Raw genomic sequence first — 17688 nt, 5'->3', positions numbered from 1 at the left:
ACCACAAGTAAACGCTAAGGTAGAAAGCTGAAACTCTGTGGATTAGGGCTCACATTATCTGATTTGAACTGAATTGTTTTGTTTTAAAAACTTTAACAATATACTAGGAGAAATATAAAGAAAGTTTTTGCGAAATTGAATACCTAAAGAATTTTTTATAAAAAACACAGACATATATGAAGCAATCGTAAGGACTACGAGAACTTGGTATACTACTAAACTGGAAAGGTCCCAAGAGGGTAATACAAACACAGTTGCACATGCACGCACACGCACGCACGTACACACACACGTACACGTACACACGTACACACACACACACACACACACACACACACACACACACACACACCACACACACACACACACAAGATCCCGATCCACCCACTCCATCCCTTCTCTGACCTGGCTGACCAGGATGTCTCCTATCCTGTTGATGATGAATCCTCCATCCAAGCTTCCACCTTCTAGCTGACACTCTCTCTTCTCCAGGAGGCGCAGGAGGTGCTGCGTGTGGAGCTCCAGGAGCTCGTCTAGAGCAGGGAACAGCTTCTCCACTGTCTGGAGCTCCAGCTGCGCCTCCTTCTGAAGGCCTTTACTGTACACTTCTGACATAATGCGCAACGTCCGGATGTGATGCATCTCCGTCTGCATCAGCTCTGGAGAACATACCAGGATATGAGACTTAGTCACACAATGACATAAAATGCAGTTTTAAATGCTTCCACAGATGTGCAGTATGTATCTGCCTCTTTCTTTGTCAGAAAACTATAAAGAGTTTAATTATATCCGTGACAAGATGTTACTGCTTGTTTTATTTCGCCAGGAATGAGTCACTCAGAATCATTTCAATCAAATGTATTTGCCACAATTATTTAATTGAAAGCTAAGCTTGATATAGAAACATGTGGGCAACTTTACTGTATAACCTTATCAAATGTTCCTTTTTTCCACGTTTTGTTTCATCAGTGTTGTGTAGTGAACTGTACCGTAGATGACATCTTGTCTCTTCACCAGCTCTTTGTCCAGCAGCTGCATGTACTGATGGTCCACGCCCAAACTCCACGAATCAGCTTCTAGCTCCTTTGCCTCGGCCTCAAACTCCCCCAATAGCTGCCCATCCATCATCTCCGTCCCTAAGCCAACAACACACATTGCACTTAGACTGTTGTAATATAAAGCTCATTTTGTATTTAGTGGATCATATCAAATGCATTAAACAGCTTCTGACACATTCATTTTACATTACCTTTCACTTAAACTTTTTGCAAGCGCCGTTAAAAGCCTAAAATGTTAGGTTACAGTTTTCCCCCCAATTATTCTGACACTGAATTACACTGATAAAAAAATAAAAAAGTTGACTCTTTCTGATTGAGGGTGCACATGTGTGTGTGTGTGTACTGACCTTCATCAGTGAGTGATTCCATGGACTCTGTGACCTGGTTGGTTCTGTTGAGGGAGTCAGTGGACTGAGAGAGATACCGCAGACCTTTAATGGGCATCTCATCAAACACCGGACTGAGTGGGGAAATAATAATGACAAAATGTTTTTAATTAACAGTGTTGTTTCATAACCAGTCATGACCACAGAGACACATTAAGATGCGTAAAAAACATGGCACACTGTGGATGCAGTGGTCAAATAAAAATAAAGCAAACTAACACCAAAAGCTGAAGCAATTGAACTTGAACTTCATTTCATTTAATTGGAAATAGGAACCTCAGAGTCTCCTCATCCCACTTTATTTAGATGCACTTAAATATATATAGACACACAAAGACACACATATGCCAGCTCACCCAGCGATGTTGCTTATGGACAAACTCTTGGACAGGTTGTTGCTGTGGAAATTCATGATGCTGGTGGTTCTCCGAGACGATGGGATAATCAGAGACGAGTGATCTTCAGGGGACAAGATGGCCGACCAGGGGCGCTCCCTTGGCCCGCCAGCTGGACCAGAGACAGACACACAGTGCAGTTAGCAACAAACCTCCAGTCATCCTTAAAGGATCCTTGAGGGAGCCCTTATACTGCCTGTTTATTGTGTATTTGCTACAGTTGAATTTCACAACAGAGTTCAATCATGCATCTCCAATATAACAACTTTTAATAAGAATTTTGTTTAGCTAATTGAGTTTTATGTACAGAAACTATACTTTTTGCTAAATTTGGCTCAAATGACTGTTAAAAAATGACAATTACTCTGTGAATGGTTACAGAACATGATGACTACATATGGAATCCTACTTTGCGTTGACACTCACATTTGTTCCTCATGGTGACTGTAGAAAAGGAGCTTGAATCTGGGACAGAAAACTGCGGCTTGGGCAACTGGCCAGAGAAACAGCATAAAAGCAAAAATGATGAGCTCAAATCAACATTGGCGGCAAGACAACAGAACACTATAGAGTCGGTGGTGGAGTAAGTGTGAGGGGACATTTACCTTCATCTTCACCTTGGCACAAACAGGCAGGCTGTCCCTGCAGCCCTTGTGGACGGAAGCATTACAGTCTGGAAAGAAAAGCAACAGAACGCATGGTGAATACAAGCCAGCCGGCTGCCGGGGTGGGGGGGGCTGAGGGTTTTGTGGAAAGGTGGGGGCTAGAAATTCTGACTGGGTTTCATAGGCGGCCAGGAAACTCCACCAGCCCACTAATGAAAGCCAGACTGGAGCAGCGCGTGTGATGCAATCGAGAGGTAATACTTTGCATGGACGAAGGGGGGGAAAAAATGAGATGAGGCTGTGGAATGACACATGAGCATAAAAACTGAATTGCATGGGAACGTTTCAATTATGTAAACATTCCCAAATCACCATTTTGGAACAAGGGTCATCATGCAAGAGCACTAAAATAAGATCTGCTCTGTAATCTGATCCCGTTTAGTCGTCTGTTTTCCATTAGAAGTTACTGCTTTTAGACTGGGGCTGTAAAAGCAGAAAACTGTTGATTGTTCATACAACTGAACAACCGAAGCACCAGATCAGGAAGTGAAAGCAAGAGACTATCTCTGCTTTCTGTAAAGAGAGAGACGTTTTTTTAAACACACACGTTGCACAAGTAAAACCCACAAACTCACTAAATACATAGTCATGTTAAAATGTATAGTGCATTTCCGCTCTTGGGATTACATCATCACAGCTCACAGTGAGGGTGAGGGTGAGAAAAGTATAAAAAGGCAGTGATACTGGCAGGGTCAAAATTTCCATTTTCACTTCCCCCATAACTTGAAACTATGACCTCATGTTACAGTGAAAAAAAAAAATAAAGATTTGGATAAAAGTATCTACCTAGTAAATTATGTATTGTATCTACATATCTTCCTATATATACATATTCCTGCAGTGTTTTGTCTTAAATGGTCTTTCTTGCGGCATTTTCCTGTGTGTTGCACATGTCCAACTAATTCCAGCTAATCTGAGACAAAGGATCACTGTACTTGTCTGCTGAATGGACACCAGCCAGACATCTGCAAGCACAAGCCTCCAGAAAACACCCTCCGACATGTCTGTGGCTCCAACAATCCGAGTCAGAACGCCTGAACACAACGAGAGCTGTATCTGTCTGAAGTATCAGATGCAGATTGGGACCGCCGAGAGGGTCGCTGTGTTGCTGCTGTCTACTGCAGAACTAGTTTCTCCTTTTCAGGCTGTCTCTGGGGTTGCGCCAAAATCTTGTGCAATAAACTACATCCTCTTCAGAGCTGCTGCTGCTGCTCCTGCACCAGTGGAGAACAATGCAAGAGATGTTTTTCTGTCTGTTACGAAAGCCTGACTGGGACATTAGAAGTGTGCCTTTAGGGACTTTCACTACTTCATACTGATCATGGGGGTGATGCAGACTAGAATGAGCTGTTTAAAGACAGTAGTTAGTATACAAGCCATACAATGTGTATTGAGAGGTACTCTTTTAATATAAATGAATGTGCATAATAAGTGTTTTCTAACAGGCAATTTAGATTTTCAATTTCTAGAGCAGTGCCTGTTCTAAACCTTCCTGTATGGAATGGGCTGTTTACTTGGCCTGCGGTGATGCTGGTTACAGCTTTCTTTCTGAAACTGTAAAAGTGACCTGCAGTAACCGAGCCGCAAGTTAAGACCTGCTGCGGGAATCAGTCCACAGAAACTTGACTGCTGCACAAAAAACTGTTCATCTGTTCATTCAAAGTTGAGTGATGCTCGACTCAGTACACTGAACCCTAAACTGGAGAATCAGTAGTTGTTATCGTGGACTCGCTGTTGTCATGATCGACAATATAGCCGTTTTCAGACATGACGTATGGGTAAAATCCGGAGAATCGGATATGCACAGACGCTTCCACAACAGCATCAAATCCAGTTGAATCCAGCAGGGGATCCCCTGCTATGTTCTCACATCGACTTCTCCTATATTTCTACAGACATTATTCTATGAGGTCAGGGGGATAAAGTCCGCAGAAACTGCGGAACGTCTCACTTGGACATTTGCGTTCACACATTCACCTCATGCGGAGAAAATACAGAGGAAGTATAGAGTCCTGTGCATATCTAAAAGCAGCTCATGACTTGTGTTGATGACTCCCAGCCGCCCCTGTTTGCCTGTTCAAGGTTTATTAATATTTAGCATATATTCCATGTCCAAATCTCACTAAATAGATCCCAAATTTTTTGGGGCCATTAAAAATACACATGTTAAGTGTGAAACCGATAAGATGAACGGTTCACGAGAAATGTGAGCCACAGACAGACAGAGAGTTTGTGGAATTTGTAAGTAGATGATTAACTAGCAAACAAAAGAATCATTTCATTTATCTGTAAGTTTAACTTTTGACTGGTAGGCTATATACAAATATAAATAGGTGAGCAATAAGCAATAAGTGCATGGTCCAAATGTACTGACTGAGCCTCCACAGTGAGTTGATATGACCTCCCCTGCAGCATTATTCATGCCTAATGATGTACAGTGCAGTAAGTTCACTGAGGAGGTTTTCTTCTCCACTGTCTTCTTCTGTTTCTCCTCATTGTGTTTCTAACAGTGCAGAGAATTTAAATTTGTTTTCAGATTAGAAATTAATTTGTGATGAAGTGAATACTATGAATAAAGGATCACAGGATTTAATGGGTTTTAAACAGACATGAAACAACAGGAGTTAACAACAAAGGAGAATACAAAAAACAAAACCAAACAAAGGTTCTTACGTGTGCAATGGAACGCCTCTTTGCTGGTGATAGCTTTGCTGCACTGGGAACACTGGGCCGCGTGGCCCGAGCCGACTGCAGTGAACAGGTGACCGTTCACTGTCTTCTTGTCCTTCTCTTTGCCTTCTTTGTCTTTCTCCCTCTTATCTCGCTCCTTCTCCTGCAAACACAGAATCATCCCGGTTAAGAACACGTACCCACGATGAACTTTACCTCAATAATTACTTAAACTTTTTTTTCTCCAGCCAATTAGAAGTTTAGATAAAAATAACACTGTAATTAAGATTAGACTAATTTACTAGGCATCAAGAAAATGTCTCAGCATTGGACTAGTTGCTTATGTTAAATTCCAATCTGAATCCAGCAGAGCAACATTATTACTTTGATGTACTACACAGCAGGGGGGCTCTGCGTATTAAGTGATGCATTATTTATGCTGACAACAAACTGTCTCATTAAGAGACTGTTTTAAATGTTGCATGTTTTGTTTCAGGACATTTTTCCATGTTTGTCTGGGATTTTCTCTCTAACACTGACATATTTGATACATTTTACAGGATAACTTGTAGATGTTTATAACGTTGGAGACGTTGGTAAACAGCACAAACAGTAAACATATCACCATATTAATAACCAAATTACATGTTTTTCTCAGCTTATATTCAAACCATTGTATGAGAGGCTCCTGCCGGATGCATGACTACTGTCGGAGACACGCTGTCTGGGAATCAAACCTTTGACCTTTTCTACAACAGGGCAGTCTTTCTGCTGCCTTGGCATCGTTGGACAAGGTCATCCTCGGCTGTTGGTCATATCTGTACACTGAGCTGAATCACAATCCCATGAAGTGATGCCGAGAAGAACAGAGCTCTTGTTCTCTTGGATTTACATCACAGAGCCTCCACCCAAACCCAAAGGAAATGGGAAAATGGAGTTTCCAGCTCCTTTTAATGACCAGCCCTGGGCCTCTTGGTTTGAGGGCACCACAAAGCTCTGACACACTGGAGCTGGTTTGGTTCAGACGAGTCGGGATGCCATAAGACAGACTGGATGACAGCAAGCCTACGTGTTTATAGCCATTACAACACTTATGTGTCATTTGTTCTCAGTTTCTGCAGCAACAGCTGTTTAACCAGTGGTGAAACACACTGAAAAAACATCTATGAATGAACTTGAAACTTAATAAAGTATTTTTCACAGTAGCTAGAAAAAAACAAAAGCAAAACAAAAACAGTTCCACTTATTAGTAAAACACAGGAAGCAAAGGACGATTCTCAGCACATTCCCTTTGGCTACAAGCGAACACAATGGAAGAATGAATCACTTGTGACATCTAAACCAGCGATTTAAACAAAAAGATGTCCTCGTGAAATATAACGTAACAGGCAATGACTTCAGCGGAATAACACTTCAGCCACGAAAGGAACACCGGTCACTTTTAACACATGATATTGTGACAGTCTCTCTCTCCGTAATCTGACTGGGAAAGCAGAGCTTTCTGTTCTGTTAGCCTACCTCCAACCAACTTTTCCATCTCAGCGACAAGCTATGGCTCCCTGTGAATCTCCTGTATAACATCCCTGGATGTGGTCGAATGGCTGAAGCTACAACCAGCACAGAGACTACATCAGGAACACTGAAATGAGGAAATGACTGCATGGCTACGGGAGGTGCTATTTCTGCAATGACCCTTCGGTCCAGTAATCACACAACTAGACACTATGACAACACAGCACAAACTAGTTCCCCCAGAACATTCACACTTTTGATTTGTGCTGAAACTGTATCTCGGTAGTGTATTCCAAAACAGAACAGATGTAAAAAATGATTTAGATGTTTTTAATTCTGTCCTTCTTATTCACATTAATTCAATAAATAAAATAGTAAGAGAGAGATGGGTGCTGAGGGGCCACTTTAACTGTCACTAAATACATTAGTCAATTATGGATGAAATTCAACAACCCCAATAAGGACATCAACGTTTTGTAATTGTCTTGGATTCTAAATCACGTATAAAATAATTTTGAGCTTTGACGGGAAGCGAGCAGCTGTAAGCGTGTTCCGTCATAACCGTTTCTTTAAAAGCAAAGCAGCGACCAAGGTTAGTGAAGACATTAGAAAACCACAAGCAACTTCATCTTCCTGTTTTACTTCCTGTTCACCTCTGTGTCTCTTTGCAAGGGCAGACACATTTTCAGAAAGCACACAGACATTTCACCCCACTATTTATATCCCCAATTACATGGTTCAAAACTGTAAATTCAAGACTTTAAGACTTTTTAATACCACGAAACAAGCTGTTTGATACTAGATTCACAATCATACCGACCAGATAATATGGAAATCAGTAGGGCAATATGGCCTTGAATTATTTATTGTCAGGACATAGAAAGATGGATTAAACAATTAAAAATGACAAATTCATTCAGCAGTAGCAGTTGCTGCTAAAGGTCTAATAGGGATGACGGATACGCCGAAAGACTGCGCAGCCTTCTCTGCACACAATGTACTGTCACAACACTCCCACTTTTAGCTTACAGCCATGTAATGTCTCCTGACAGCCTGCAGCTCGATACAAAAACATTTTATAACTAACATTACTGCCTGTTGCGGAAAAGAGGAAATATTGTTTACTTTTGTAAATTCAATTTAAGACTTTTACTAACCCCAAGGCCTTTTTTGAGGAAACTGAATTCAACTGTTTTTAAGATTTGTGATGACCTGCAGATATCCTTTTATCAGTGCAATTTAAAGGTATACGGGTTCAGGATCTCATAGGGAAATTACATTTAGGTAAATCCCCTTACATGCTTTTGTTCTGTATGTAAAAGAAAGATGACTGCGACCACATCTTCCACCTGAGATGAGGTCTGTGATGTGAAAAATGTTGTGGTCTCAAAAACAAACCCACTGGGGAAATGTGAATGTCGGGACATTACAAGAAACACAGACTTGCCCTAAAGCAAGACATATAACCCCCGGTGACCCAACAGGAGCTGCTCAGAGACCAGCAGAGGAAGATGCACAGGACAGCTTCCAATGTGAATGTGTGCACACATACGAATGTGGAGCAGTGTGAGGCTGAGAGGCAGCCAGTTGTTCAGTCATCCTTGCTTGAACAAATAAATGTTTAAGGAGGAGAAGGCCATGAAAGGACACAGAAGTTTGACCAAACAAAGTGCAGACACGGAGACTCAGCTCTGAGGAACAGTGCATTAAAGAGGCTATAGAGTTATAAATACAGAGTAAATATAGTCTACATTCAAAGTCCTGCTGCAGTTTTATTAAGGAGAACTAAATAAAACTCCACGTTCTCTCACCCTGGTCTTTTTGTACATCTTGTTCTTGAGGTAGCTGAAAGTCCGGCTGACTTTCGTCACACTCTTTCCGTCAGTGTCACTCCGCAGAGGCCCAGGCTCTTCCTCTGATATACTGAAACAGACACGCACACACACACATGCACAATATCCTTAACAGCAGCACTTTACATCACATACCTGTTCTCTCATTCTGAAAATGGTTGTTTTTTGGAATGGAATTTTTCCCACACAGACTCTTTATAGAACTATAATCATCATAGCTACAGTAAAAAACTAAAGAACTGTTTTCTGGTGATGTGTATTTGCAGGACTGACCTGTATGCTAGTGACCCAGAGGTGCTGGAAAACGACCTCATACCTGGAAAGAAACAGGAAAGGATGTAAGCAGTAGAACAAAGATTCAGGAGGTGGTATAAACAGGACAGGTTTTTTTTATTTGCTAAGGAAATGGTTCTTCCTCTGTCTATTTTGGGCAGTGAAAATCTCTGTTTAGGGGTTGAACACACTTGCAACTGTGCTGTCCTGGTTTCCCCTGAAGTGACGGAACGACCTTACAGACCTAATAGTTAAAAAAATCTGTCTGTAGTCCAGAAGCCTCTCAGTTCATGTCCTGGTTACAAGAGCTGGACGAGCAACACAATAATGCCCTTGAGCAATGCACTTCACCTTTAGGTACCCTCGGCCAGCCTGTGTGGAAGCTGACAACAAAATGGCTCTGGCACCGACGAGGGTGGCACGAAAAATAAAGGCCAAAAGCTGAAGCCAGTTCTGCCTTTAGATCCAGTGCCATTAATGGCTGCTAGACGCTGGCTCAGAAAAGTCTCTGGCTGCCAAACACCAATGCCTATGAACTCTGAAAATACAAAGTCATTTTTTCCCACAGTAAATGATACTCATTCTGTCAAAGACATGCTGGCTGCCGCTACATTGTTTTACCCGAGCTCCACCCACAGTCCCCTACAGATTATCTAACTCTAGTAACTGCAGCGTTTTTCCCAAAGAATTTGATCCATATCGGTAACGGAGTGCAAGCAAGTGTACGGCAACAAACGCTTTTGTTCATTATGAAACTGGGGCGGGACAATTCAGAATATGGAGGGTCGCCACAGTCTAGATAATTAATGGAAAACACTGAACTGTCACTGTTCATTCTGATTATAAAATATATGGATAAATAAAAATACCAATAATAGTAATAATTAAAACAAGTGAAAATGAGCAAAAAAAAAATCACCAGAGACTCAGTTGGCTTCAGCTGATCATGGGTATGCTTCTTTTCGAAGGAACTTCTCTGCCTCCTTCTAAACATCATAATTTATTCCAAATATTCGGACTTACACAGAAATATGCAAAGAATTGCTCGCCCTGCTCTGCATCAGAAAGTCAAACCCCCAAAACCGCATAATGAGGGCAAAGTTTTGGCCTTCCTGTGTTGCTAGCAACATAGTCAAGGAGACAGAGAACACTAATGGAAATATCTCACAGATAAGAAAAGGGAAGGAATGGCTCTGCGACTTTGACTAAAGGTGACAAGCTCACATTTATCTGCAGGGAAGAAAGAGCTTCTTCATTTCACCTGCACTGTTTACGATCATTCCTTTCCTCTTTCTCTGCTGATTGTGTTTCATTTTTTGCAAAGAGACAAATCCAAAGACTAATCTTGGTGAAAGGTCAGCTAAAAACAGGGCCAGGTAGGGAGACAAGAGATGCCAAGGTCTTATTTAATGTTGTCAACTGGAATTATTAACACAAAGCGTGCTGCCTATGTGAAAGGTAGTTTTCTACACCAGTGGCTTTGCTAGAAACTAATTGAACATTCACACAAGCAGCATTATATGGGCAGTAATTAGGGGTTTCCTTGTGAAAAGTTTGCTGCATCTGAACTTTTGGGCTCCATCTGCCTTCAGCATCGAGTTGTGTTGGGGGCGAAGTGCAAATCTGGCATAAATCCTACAGAGAGCACTCACCCTCTACAAAAGTGTTCAAATGGAAAGGTCGCAGCAAAGTTTAGGCTGTATATTTCTGCATACTCTCTAAGAATATTAAACATAATCCATTATTTGTATTTTGTGATTGAATGTTATGATATTTTTTTTCAGAGTGGCAGATTTCCTTCAGCCGACCTTGTCTACATCTAATCTGAGTGGTTACAGAAATATTTTTGACACCTCCAGAGAGGCTGCATAAACACAATACTTCCACTCATGGGTGAACATCAATCCATCCATTATCTACTATGCTAAGTATTTGAGGGTGGTTGGGGAGCTAGAGCCAATCCCAGCTGACATTGAGGTGGAGTACACTCTGGACAGGTCGCAAGCATATCACAGCATACAGACACAAACAACCACTCACACCACCCACTCATATTTACATTCACACATATGGACAATTTAGAGTCTAGCTAACCCTAATCCATGTCTTTGGATTGTGGGAGGAAGTGGCCGGAGAAAACCCACGCAGACATCCATACTATTACGTTTGAAAACTGCATTTTAAACTAAAACGACATCTGTCCACACGATCATTTTGGCCCCTTATCAATTTGAATCCCCTTCTAACATTCCTGAGAAAGGATGTCACGTGACCACTCAAGTGTGTGCCGGGGTACACGGATTGCTCAAATAATAGCTAATCTCCTACACATGTACGCAGTTCTATCATTGTAAAATTCAGAGTTCTACTGTACAACAGCTGTTAGCAAAGACAACAGGGTCAGCAACGCTTGTAATTGATTATCCATGTTGTGTTCCACACGTGTAGCCAAGGCTAATGCCGGCTGTTTCCTTTTAGAAGGGGATCATGTCATAGAAGAGGAATGAGTGAAAGCTACGCCATGACAAAAAGACCCAATCACCAATTGGTTGTGAATGTCTATGTCATCTTTTCCAAACATCTCACTTTCTACCCATGCAGACTGTGATTAAAATGGGACCAGCAGCGTTTTCAAACTTCTCTGTTTTAGCAGCTCTAAAAGACTGGAGTAGTGCAGACACCTGGCTTATCCGTAGCAGAGTTGATGTATTTTCAAATGAAAATGTAATAGTATGGATGTACCCTCAGAGATAACATGCACCCTCCACACAGTCAAGCTGGGATTCAAACCGGGAACCTTCTTGCTGTGGGGGGGACAGTGCTGCCCACCACAGAAAGGGAAAAAGAGAGAATTACCGCTGGAGCTATCTATCTAGTGAACTATTGCCGCACAAAGGGTGGACATCTGGACACAACTATTGTTTGGAATCCGACACCACAGCTACTTCCTACTGCAGCTACTGTGCGTTTACGGTACTCACTTAAGTTATCCTCATCCTCACTAGATGAAGAATCCCCGTAAATGAAATGAGACTTAGATTTGTTGAGGATTGGGGAAAGGTTGAAAGAGAAGGAAATTCGCCTCTTATGTCTCAGGCGTCCCACCGCTGAGCGGGAGGAAGCAAGGGAGGAAAGAACCAGAACAGGATCAGATCACTTACGAAAGAATAGTAACTTCATGGAAGCAGTGAAGAATGGTAGAGGATATGAGGTAGAATTGTCAGGATGGGGAAAAGCTTAAATTTCTGACAAATTAAATGGTGCCGAGACCAAGTAAGCTTGTAAATAATTGATTGAATAAACAGGAACCTTTCGATTTTACCTACATACTTATTTCACAACATTTTTATCTAGATAGAAAACAATGATTTCTCTTCATTTTAAAATGACCGATCTAATATGGTAAAGTAAAACAGTAAGAAGACCATATGAAATTCTCTTTGAATTTTTTTTTTTATTGTTTAGCTTAGTTATTTACCACTTTATTAAATCTAAAAGTATAAAAGAAAGGCATCTATTGATGCGGCGGAATGTTACAAGTATTGGCCGTGATCAGTAATCATGGCCTCACAGCTTGTCACTCACCATCGATGTCTCTCTGGCTGATGGCGAGCATGGATACAGACTTGGTGAGGGGCAGGGTCATGGCAGAACAGCTATTTCGCAGAGGCCGATATCGCCTCGATTTCTGCAGGAAGAGACACAAAGTTTAGTGTGAGGTCACATGACAAAGTGACTGAAAAGGACAGTAAACCATGCATATATGACAGATATGGAACAAAACATCACCAGTCGCTTCATGTGAAACAGGAACGAGGAACTCAAAGGGGAAACTAGACAAATGGTTTGTGACGTTGTGTTGACAATTTGTTTTAAATTCAATGAGAGCGGAGTGAAGCCCCCTGAGGAGAGTAATGTTTATTAAAATCGTACTAATCCCAGAACTGAAAAGTCAGAAATTTCCCCCAAACTGTTTATGAGTCTTGTTTATGTGCAAGCTTTAAACATCAGTTTCTCCTCTCATGTGAATTAGGCTGAGGAAGTTTTTTGAGGATCCCTCTGGGCCGACTGTGTGACAGTATGAAGATATGACATCTAAAGGACAAATCTAATGAGTTTGTGTGTTTGTGTGTGTGTACTTGTACTTATATATTTGTGGGGGCATTTTGAGCATAGACCTTACTGAGTGAGCACATTTGGCCGGTTCTCACTTTTTTTTTCGTTTGAGGGTTAAGATTGCTAAGGTAAGGGGCTGGCAAATGCATTATGACTATGAGTGTCCTCACTAAGATATAAGTACAATAATGTGTGTGTGCGTGCGTGCGTGTGCTTGTTAGCTGACCGCCTCTTGTAGTCTTTCATGCTCCCCCAGCTCCTCCTGCTCCTCTGTCAGAGAAACCAGTGAGCCCCTGTCGTCGCTGTCTTGTCGGGGGATCCTTAATGGCTCCAGGATTCGGGGCCCCTGGGGGGTGGGGCCCCTCAGTTCTTCTTGCACCCCACTGAGCCCCTCCAAGCTGTAGCTGTGTGGACAAGCAACAGGCAGAGGTGACCTCAATATACACTGTTCTTGTCAAGGTTTACTGGTTACACGCAACTACTGTACTGCATCAAACAAAAATAGACATGCACACATGCACCTGTTGATGGACTCACACGCACACAGCCACACACACACAGCCACACACACACACCCACACCCCCCACACAAACACACAACTCACACACACAAACCACACACACACACACACCACTCACAACCACACACACACACACACACACACACACACACCACACACACACACACACACACACACACACACACACAGCTGGTCCTGCGTAGTGTTTAGCCAGCTGAGTTATCACCGGGCTCCCTAGCAGATTTATAACTGAAGCAGGTGCAAATGATTTCCTACATCAGCATCAACATAGAGAGCTGTGATTTACAAACCCAATTACATCGATCTATGACTGGAAATAAGAGGCCTTGAAGAATCCAATACAATGATTATGGAGAAGTAAACTACAGCTACATTTCAGGATGAGCTATGCAACGGCTCCGGCTGCAGCTCTATTCGCTTCAGGACAGATTCGGTGATAGTTAAAGCTGCAGCAGTAAATCTCTGCTATCTGCAGCCCGTGGCTCTGTATGGCACTCCATTATCCAGCAAATCATCAGTCCAGCGCATTCAAACATCAGTAACCTAAACTGGACCAAGAGAATCATGACTTGGTGATTATCAGTGACCAGCGATGGAGCAGCACTCACTGAACCTCCGGGCTGTGAATGCAGTTGACTATATTTGTCATATTAAGGTCTCCATGCTGCCAGTATTATTACATACGAGCCTACAGAGCCAGAAGGTCCCCGGCACTGACACATAAATAAAACCAGCAGCTGCAGGAAGTGACTGACTGTTTGAATGACAGACTGGCTGATTAACTTCCTTGACTGACTAGGGCAGTCATACATCCACATGGGTATATACACCCACAACAATGACAAATGCAAATCAGGCAGCATTTAAATATGACCAATTCAAAGTAGGTCAAGTGCTCTTTGCAAGACAAAGTAAGAAAAACACACACACACACACACACACACACACACACACACACACACACACACACACACACACACACACACACACACACACACACACACACACACACACACACACACACACACACACACACACACTAACTAACTACCTGGGGGATCTAACTACTTCCACACCGTGACTGTGAGGAACATCGGGAGGGCACCAGCTGATGCTGACAGAGTGTGAAGTGGAGTGGTTAGTCAGCAGAAGAATGGAGGCGGACAGGAGAGAGGACTGATGGGAAGGTGGATAAGCGAGTATGGCAGAGTAATAATGATGCAGATAGTGGCGGACGTGAGGAGTTGCAGGGACGTCGGAGGAGAGCGACGATGTTCTGCCATCAAAAGGACTACTGCTCAGAGCGCAGCATACAGCTACGACAATTTCACACCATCACACACACGTATTTCCTGCTGCAGCATTATGGTAACATCACACCCAGAGAGGAAGTAAACTCGAAAACAAAGATGTTAGTCTACTGATAACACTGTTGAAGCCACTGCGGCAGTGAGCAGTGTTGTTATTTCAGTCTGAATGTGAAAGATACCATCCAAGGAGAGCAGTGGTCTCTGACAGTAACAGTCAGGTCATAATTATTACCTGACAGACTGGCTGATATTAGTGTTCATTATTAGCTATTCACAGTTAGCACTTGCAGTATGTCAGCTGGATTCACAGCGCGCAAATGTTAAAGAAGCAATAAGCTCTTTTTTATGTTGATGCTCATCAGAATAAACGTAATCCAGAGTGAGTCAGTGATGCTCTGATTTTGGCTCATTGCAAACAATAAGAACTTATTGATCGATTGATTGATAAGAATCCTAATATTTCAGAACAAGATAAGAATGTTGAAGAAATCAGCGACGCTCATATCTGAGCTCAAAGGGCCATGTCTGACCTACTCTCTTCCATTGGCTCGTACTACAACAAATGGAAACCACTAATACAGGTACAGTAAATGATTGACGCAGTCTATACTGTAATGATATTCTCCTCTCACAGTATCTCATTCTGGTCTCCAAATAGGATCCTCCGGTCTCTGAGCCCATATTGTTTGACGGCGAATTAGCTTCTGTGGGCAACAGCCAATATTTTGGGGCTTCCCGTGTAGACAGTGGCTATCGTAAGATGGTCAAGCTCCGTCTTCTACTCGCCATGCAATGTTTACAGTGCAACTAGTTTTTATTACACGACTTAAACGTTTTTTCACACAAAATACAAACAGTGATAGTTTTTGTAGGTGCTTTAGGTCCAGACGACATTTTGGCTAATCTCTATTAACAGCTATCTGTATATGAATGCAGATCAATTAAAAAGTCAATACTTTCAATGTGTTCTGCCTCTTTCTCTCCAAACTGACTGTTTACCTGCGGAGCGTACAAAAGCCTGCACAATCGTGATTGGTCAAGCTAAAAATGTAAACCAGAAGGCTTCCGGCCCCAAATATCTTCACCTACAGATTCTGCACATTCACATGCATAATTTCTAACCTCTGTAGGGCTTTACTGCTACATGTTGCTTGGTTCCCTATCCCAAAGAACTAGACTACACCTACACTGCACTACACATAGGTCTGTTATCACCAGCCTCAAGGATGGATGCTTTGGCCAATTACAGGCGCAAAACTTTCTCCATCTTCAACAACCATCACGACGAGTCTAGGTCAATAGTTTGACTCAGCCCTAAAGAAATAAAAAATCTCTGCTATCTGTCATAGCAGCACGTTCACAAGCCGTGGTGCATACACAAGCCTTAAGCACAGGCCTGTGTGGAGCCACCACAGGTGCAAATCTTAGTGATAGTAGCAATAGTTAGAACTTTGAAGGCTGAAGTGGAGAAGGGTTCCACGCACAGTCATGAACAGCAATTGAACAGGGGTCGATGACACTGACTCATTCCTCATTGCTGCCTCCTCCCTCTTTCCTGCTTGACTTTAGTGCAGTTTTTCACACAGTCATTCTCGCATCTAACCATTCTGCACACAAGCAGAAAAACTTCAATCTTGTTTTTACTGCGGTGGCACACCGTCTCCTCCAGGATTGAACTCAAAACTCCACTGATGTCTTTACAGTTTTGAAAAATTCCCTACAGAAAGTTGTTACACCCAAAAAAATGCTCTGTTGTCAGTCTCTGGCCAACACAGTCCTGTGACTTCCCTCTTTCTGTGTGGCTGCTTGTTACCACTGCATTACAATACACCAGTGTGTCTCAACCATAGATTTGCCACAGTACATCGTGCACATTCCAGCGGGTGAAAAGAGCAACATTTTTCAGAGCGGTAGCCTGCAGGGATGGAGCGCAGTGCAGCAGAAGTTCAGCAAGCATACATTAAAAACAAAGTGGGAGATCCAAACACAGAGACGCACACACACACAGGCTACACCTACATGAAAACTGTCATTTCATGTCACCTAGCAACAAGTCAGCGTTAAACTGACTGTTGTGATTCATTGGTACCTTCTCCTGTGAAAGGTCGGCTTCCCCTCACCAGGGCTACGGATGGAACTGCGGGTGATCAATGAGACAGAGACAGGAAGTGGTGGATGATGTGTGAGATGAGTCAGGATATGAGGGGATGGCAGGTCATTAAGAGCATAATCAATAAATGAACAATTTTACTGATGAAGGGTCTATAAATATTCTGAGGATATAGCTCTGAGGCACATGCCACCATGTTGGAAGAGTCGTAACACATCACATTTATCCAGAGTAACAATCCTAATAGATTTAATAATTAATGAATAGATTTTGGGAAACACTTGTTTGCTTTCTTGCCAAGAGTTTGATGATAAAATTGATGAGAGCAGATGAAAGCTTGGTGACAATGGCTGTTTCAGCTGAACCTGAATGTCGTAAAAATAGCAGCTGTTAAAGAGACTAAAACAGTTACTTTTCTATTTTCACTCCAACATCGTGTCACGGGCCTTTTATTGCCAGGCAACTACTCTGCAGACTTTCATCGACAGGTCGCTGCTCTAACATGAGTGTGAAGCGATATGTGTTAACTGATGACTACTGTACGTGATGCTGAGGGTGTGAAGTGTGTGGCTTTAAGTGTCTGTGCAAGTTGAGGTGTGTATCTCTTGGCTCTTTGTGCGTCTGCATCTGTGTGTGTACAATTTTGGCAGCTCCCTACAAACATCAGACAAATGGCAACGCAGCTGGTCACAGCAGGAGGAATAACTCTACATGGCACAGAGGGAGTGACATCAGCGCATCCTAATAATACATCTGCACTCATCAGGTCTGCTGACGTCTAATGACAAACACCAGACT

The 17688-nt window shown here is 42.4% G+C and overlaps 1 protein-coding gene across 1 annotated transcript in view; it reads right to left on the bottom strand.

The window, feature by feature from the left end:
- LOC117753428 (A-kinase anchor protein 13) overlaps window positions 1-17688 on the bottom strand; it is a 110773-nt gene that overhangs the window by 25641 nt on the left and 67444 nt on the right. The window contains 12 exon segments of the mRNA XM_034571509.1: window positions 406-659; window positions 990-1136; window positions 1406-1518; window positions 1801-1951; window positions 2266-2332; window positions 2445-2512; window positions 5178-5337; window positions 8498-8609; window positions 8813-8855; window positions 12398-12500; window positions 13155-13332; window positions 16870-16917. Of these exon segments, the coding sequence (XP_034427400.1) occupies window positions 406-659; window positions 990-1136; window positions 1406-1518; window positions 1801-1951; window positions 2266-2332; window positions 2445-2512; window positions 5178-5337; window positions 8498-8609; window positions 8813-8855; window positions 12398-12500; window positions 13155-13332; window positions 16870-16917 (1444 nt within the window).

The sequence above is a fragment of the Hippoglossus hippoglossus genome, chromosome 3 (assembly GCF_009819705.1).
Source record: "Hippoglossus hippoglossus isolate fHipHip1 chromosome 3, fHipHip1.pri, whole genome shotgun sequence".
Lineage (NCBI taxonomy): Eukaryota > Metazoa > Chordata > Actinopteri > Pleuronectiformes > Pleuronectidae > Hippoglossus > Hippoglossus hippoglossus.
The sequence above is the reverse complement of the archived record's forward strand: the minus strand, read 5'-3'. Positions and strand labels throughout refer to the sequence as shown.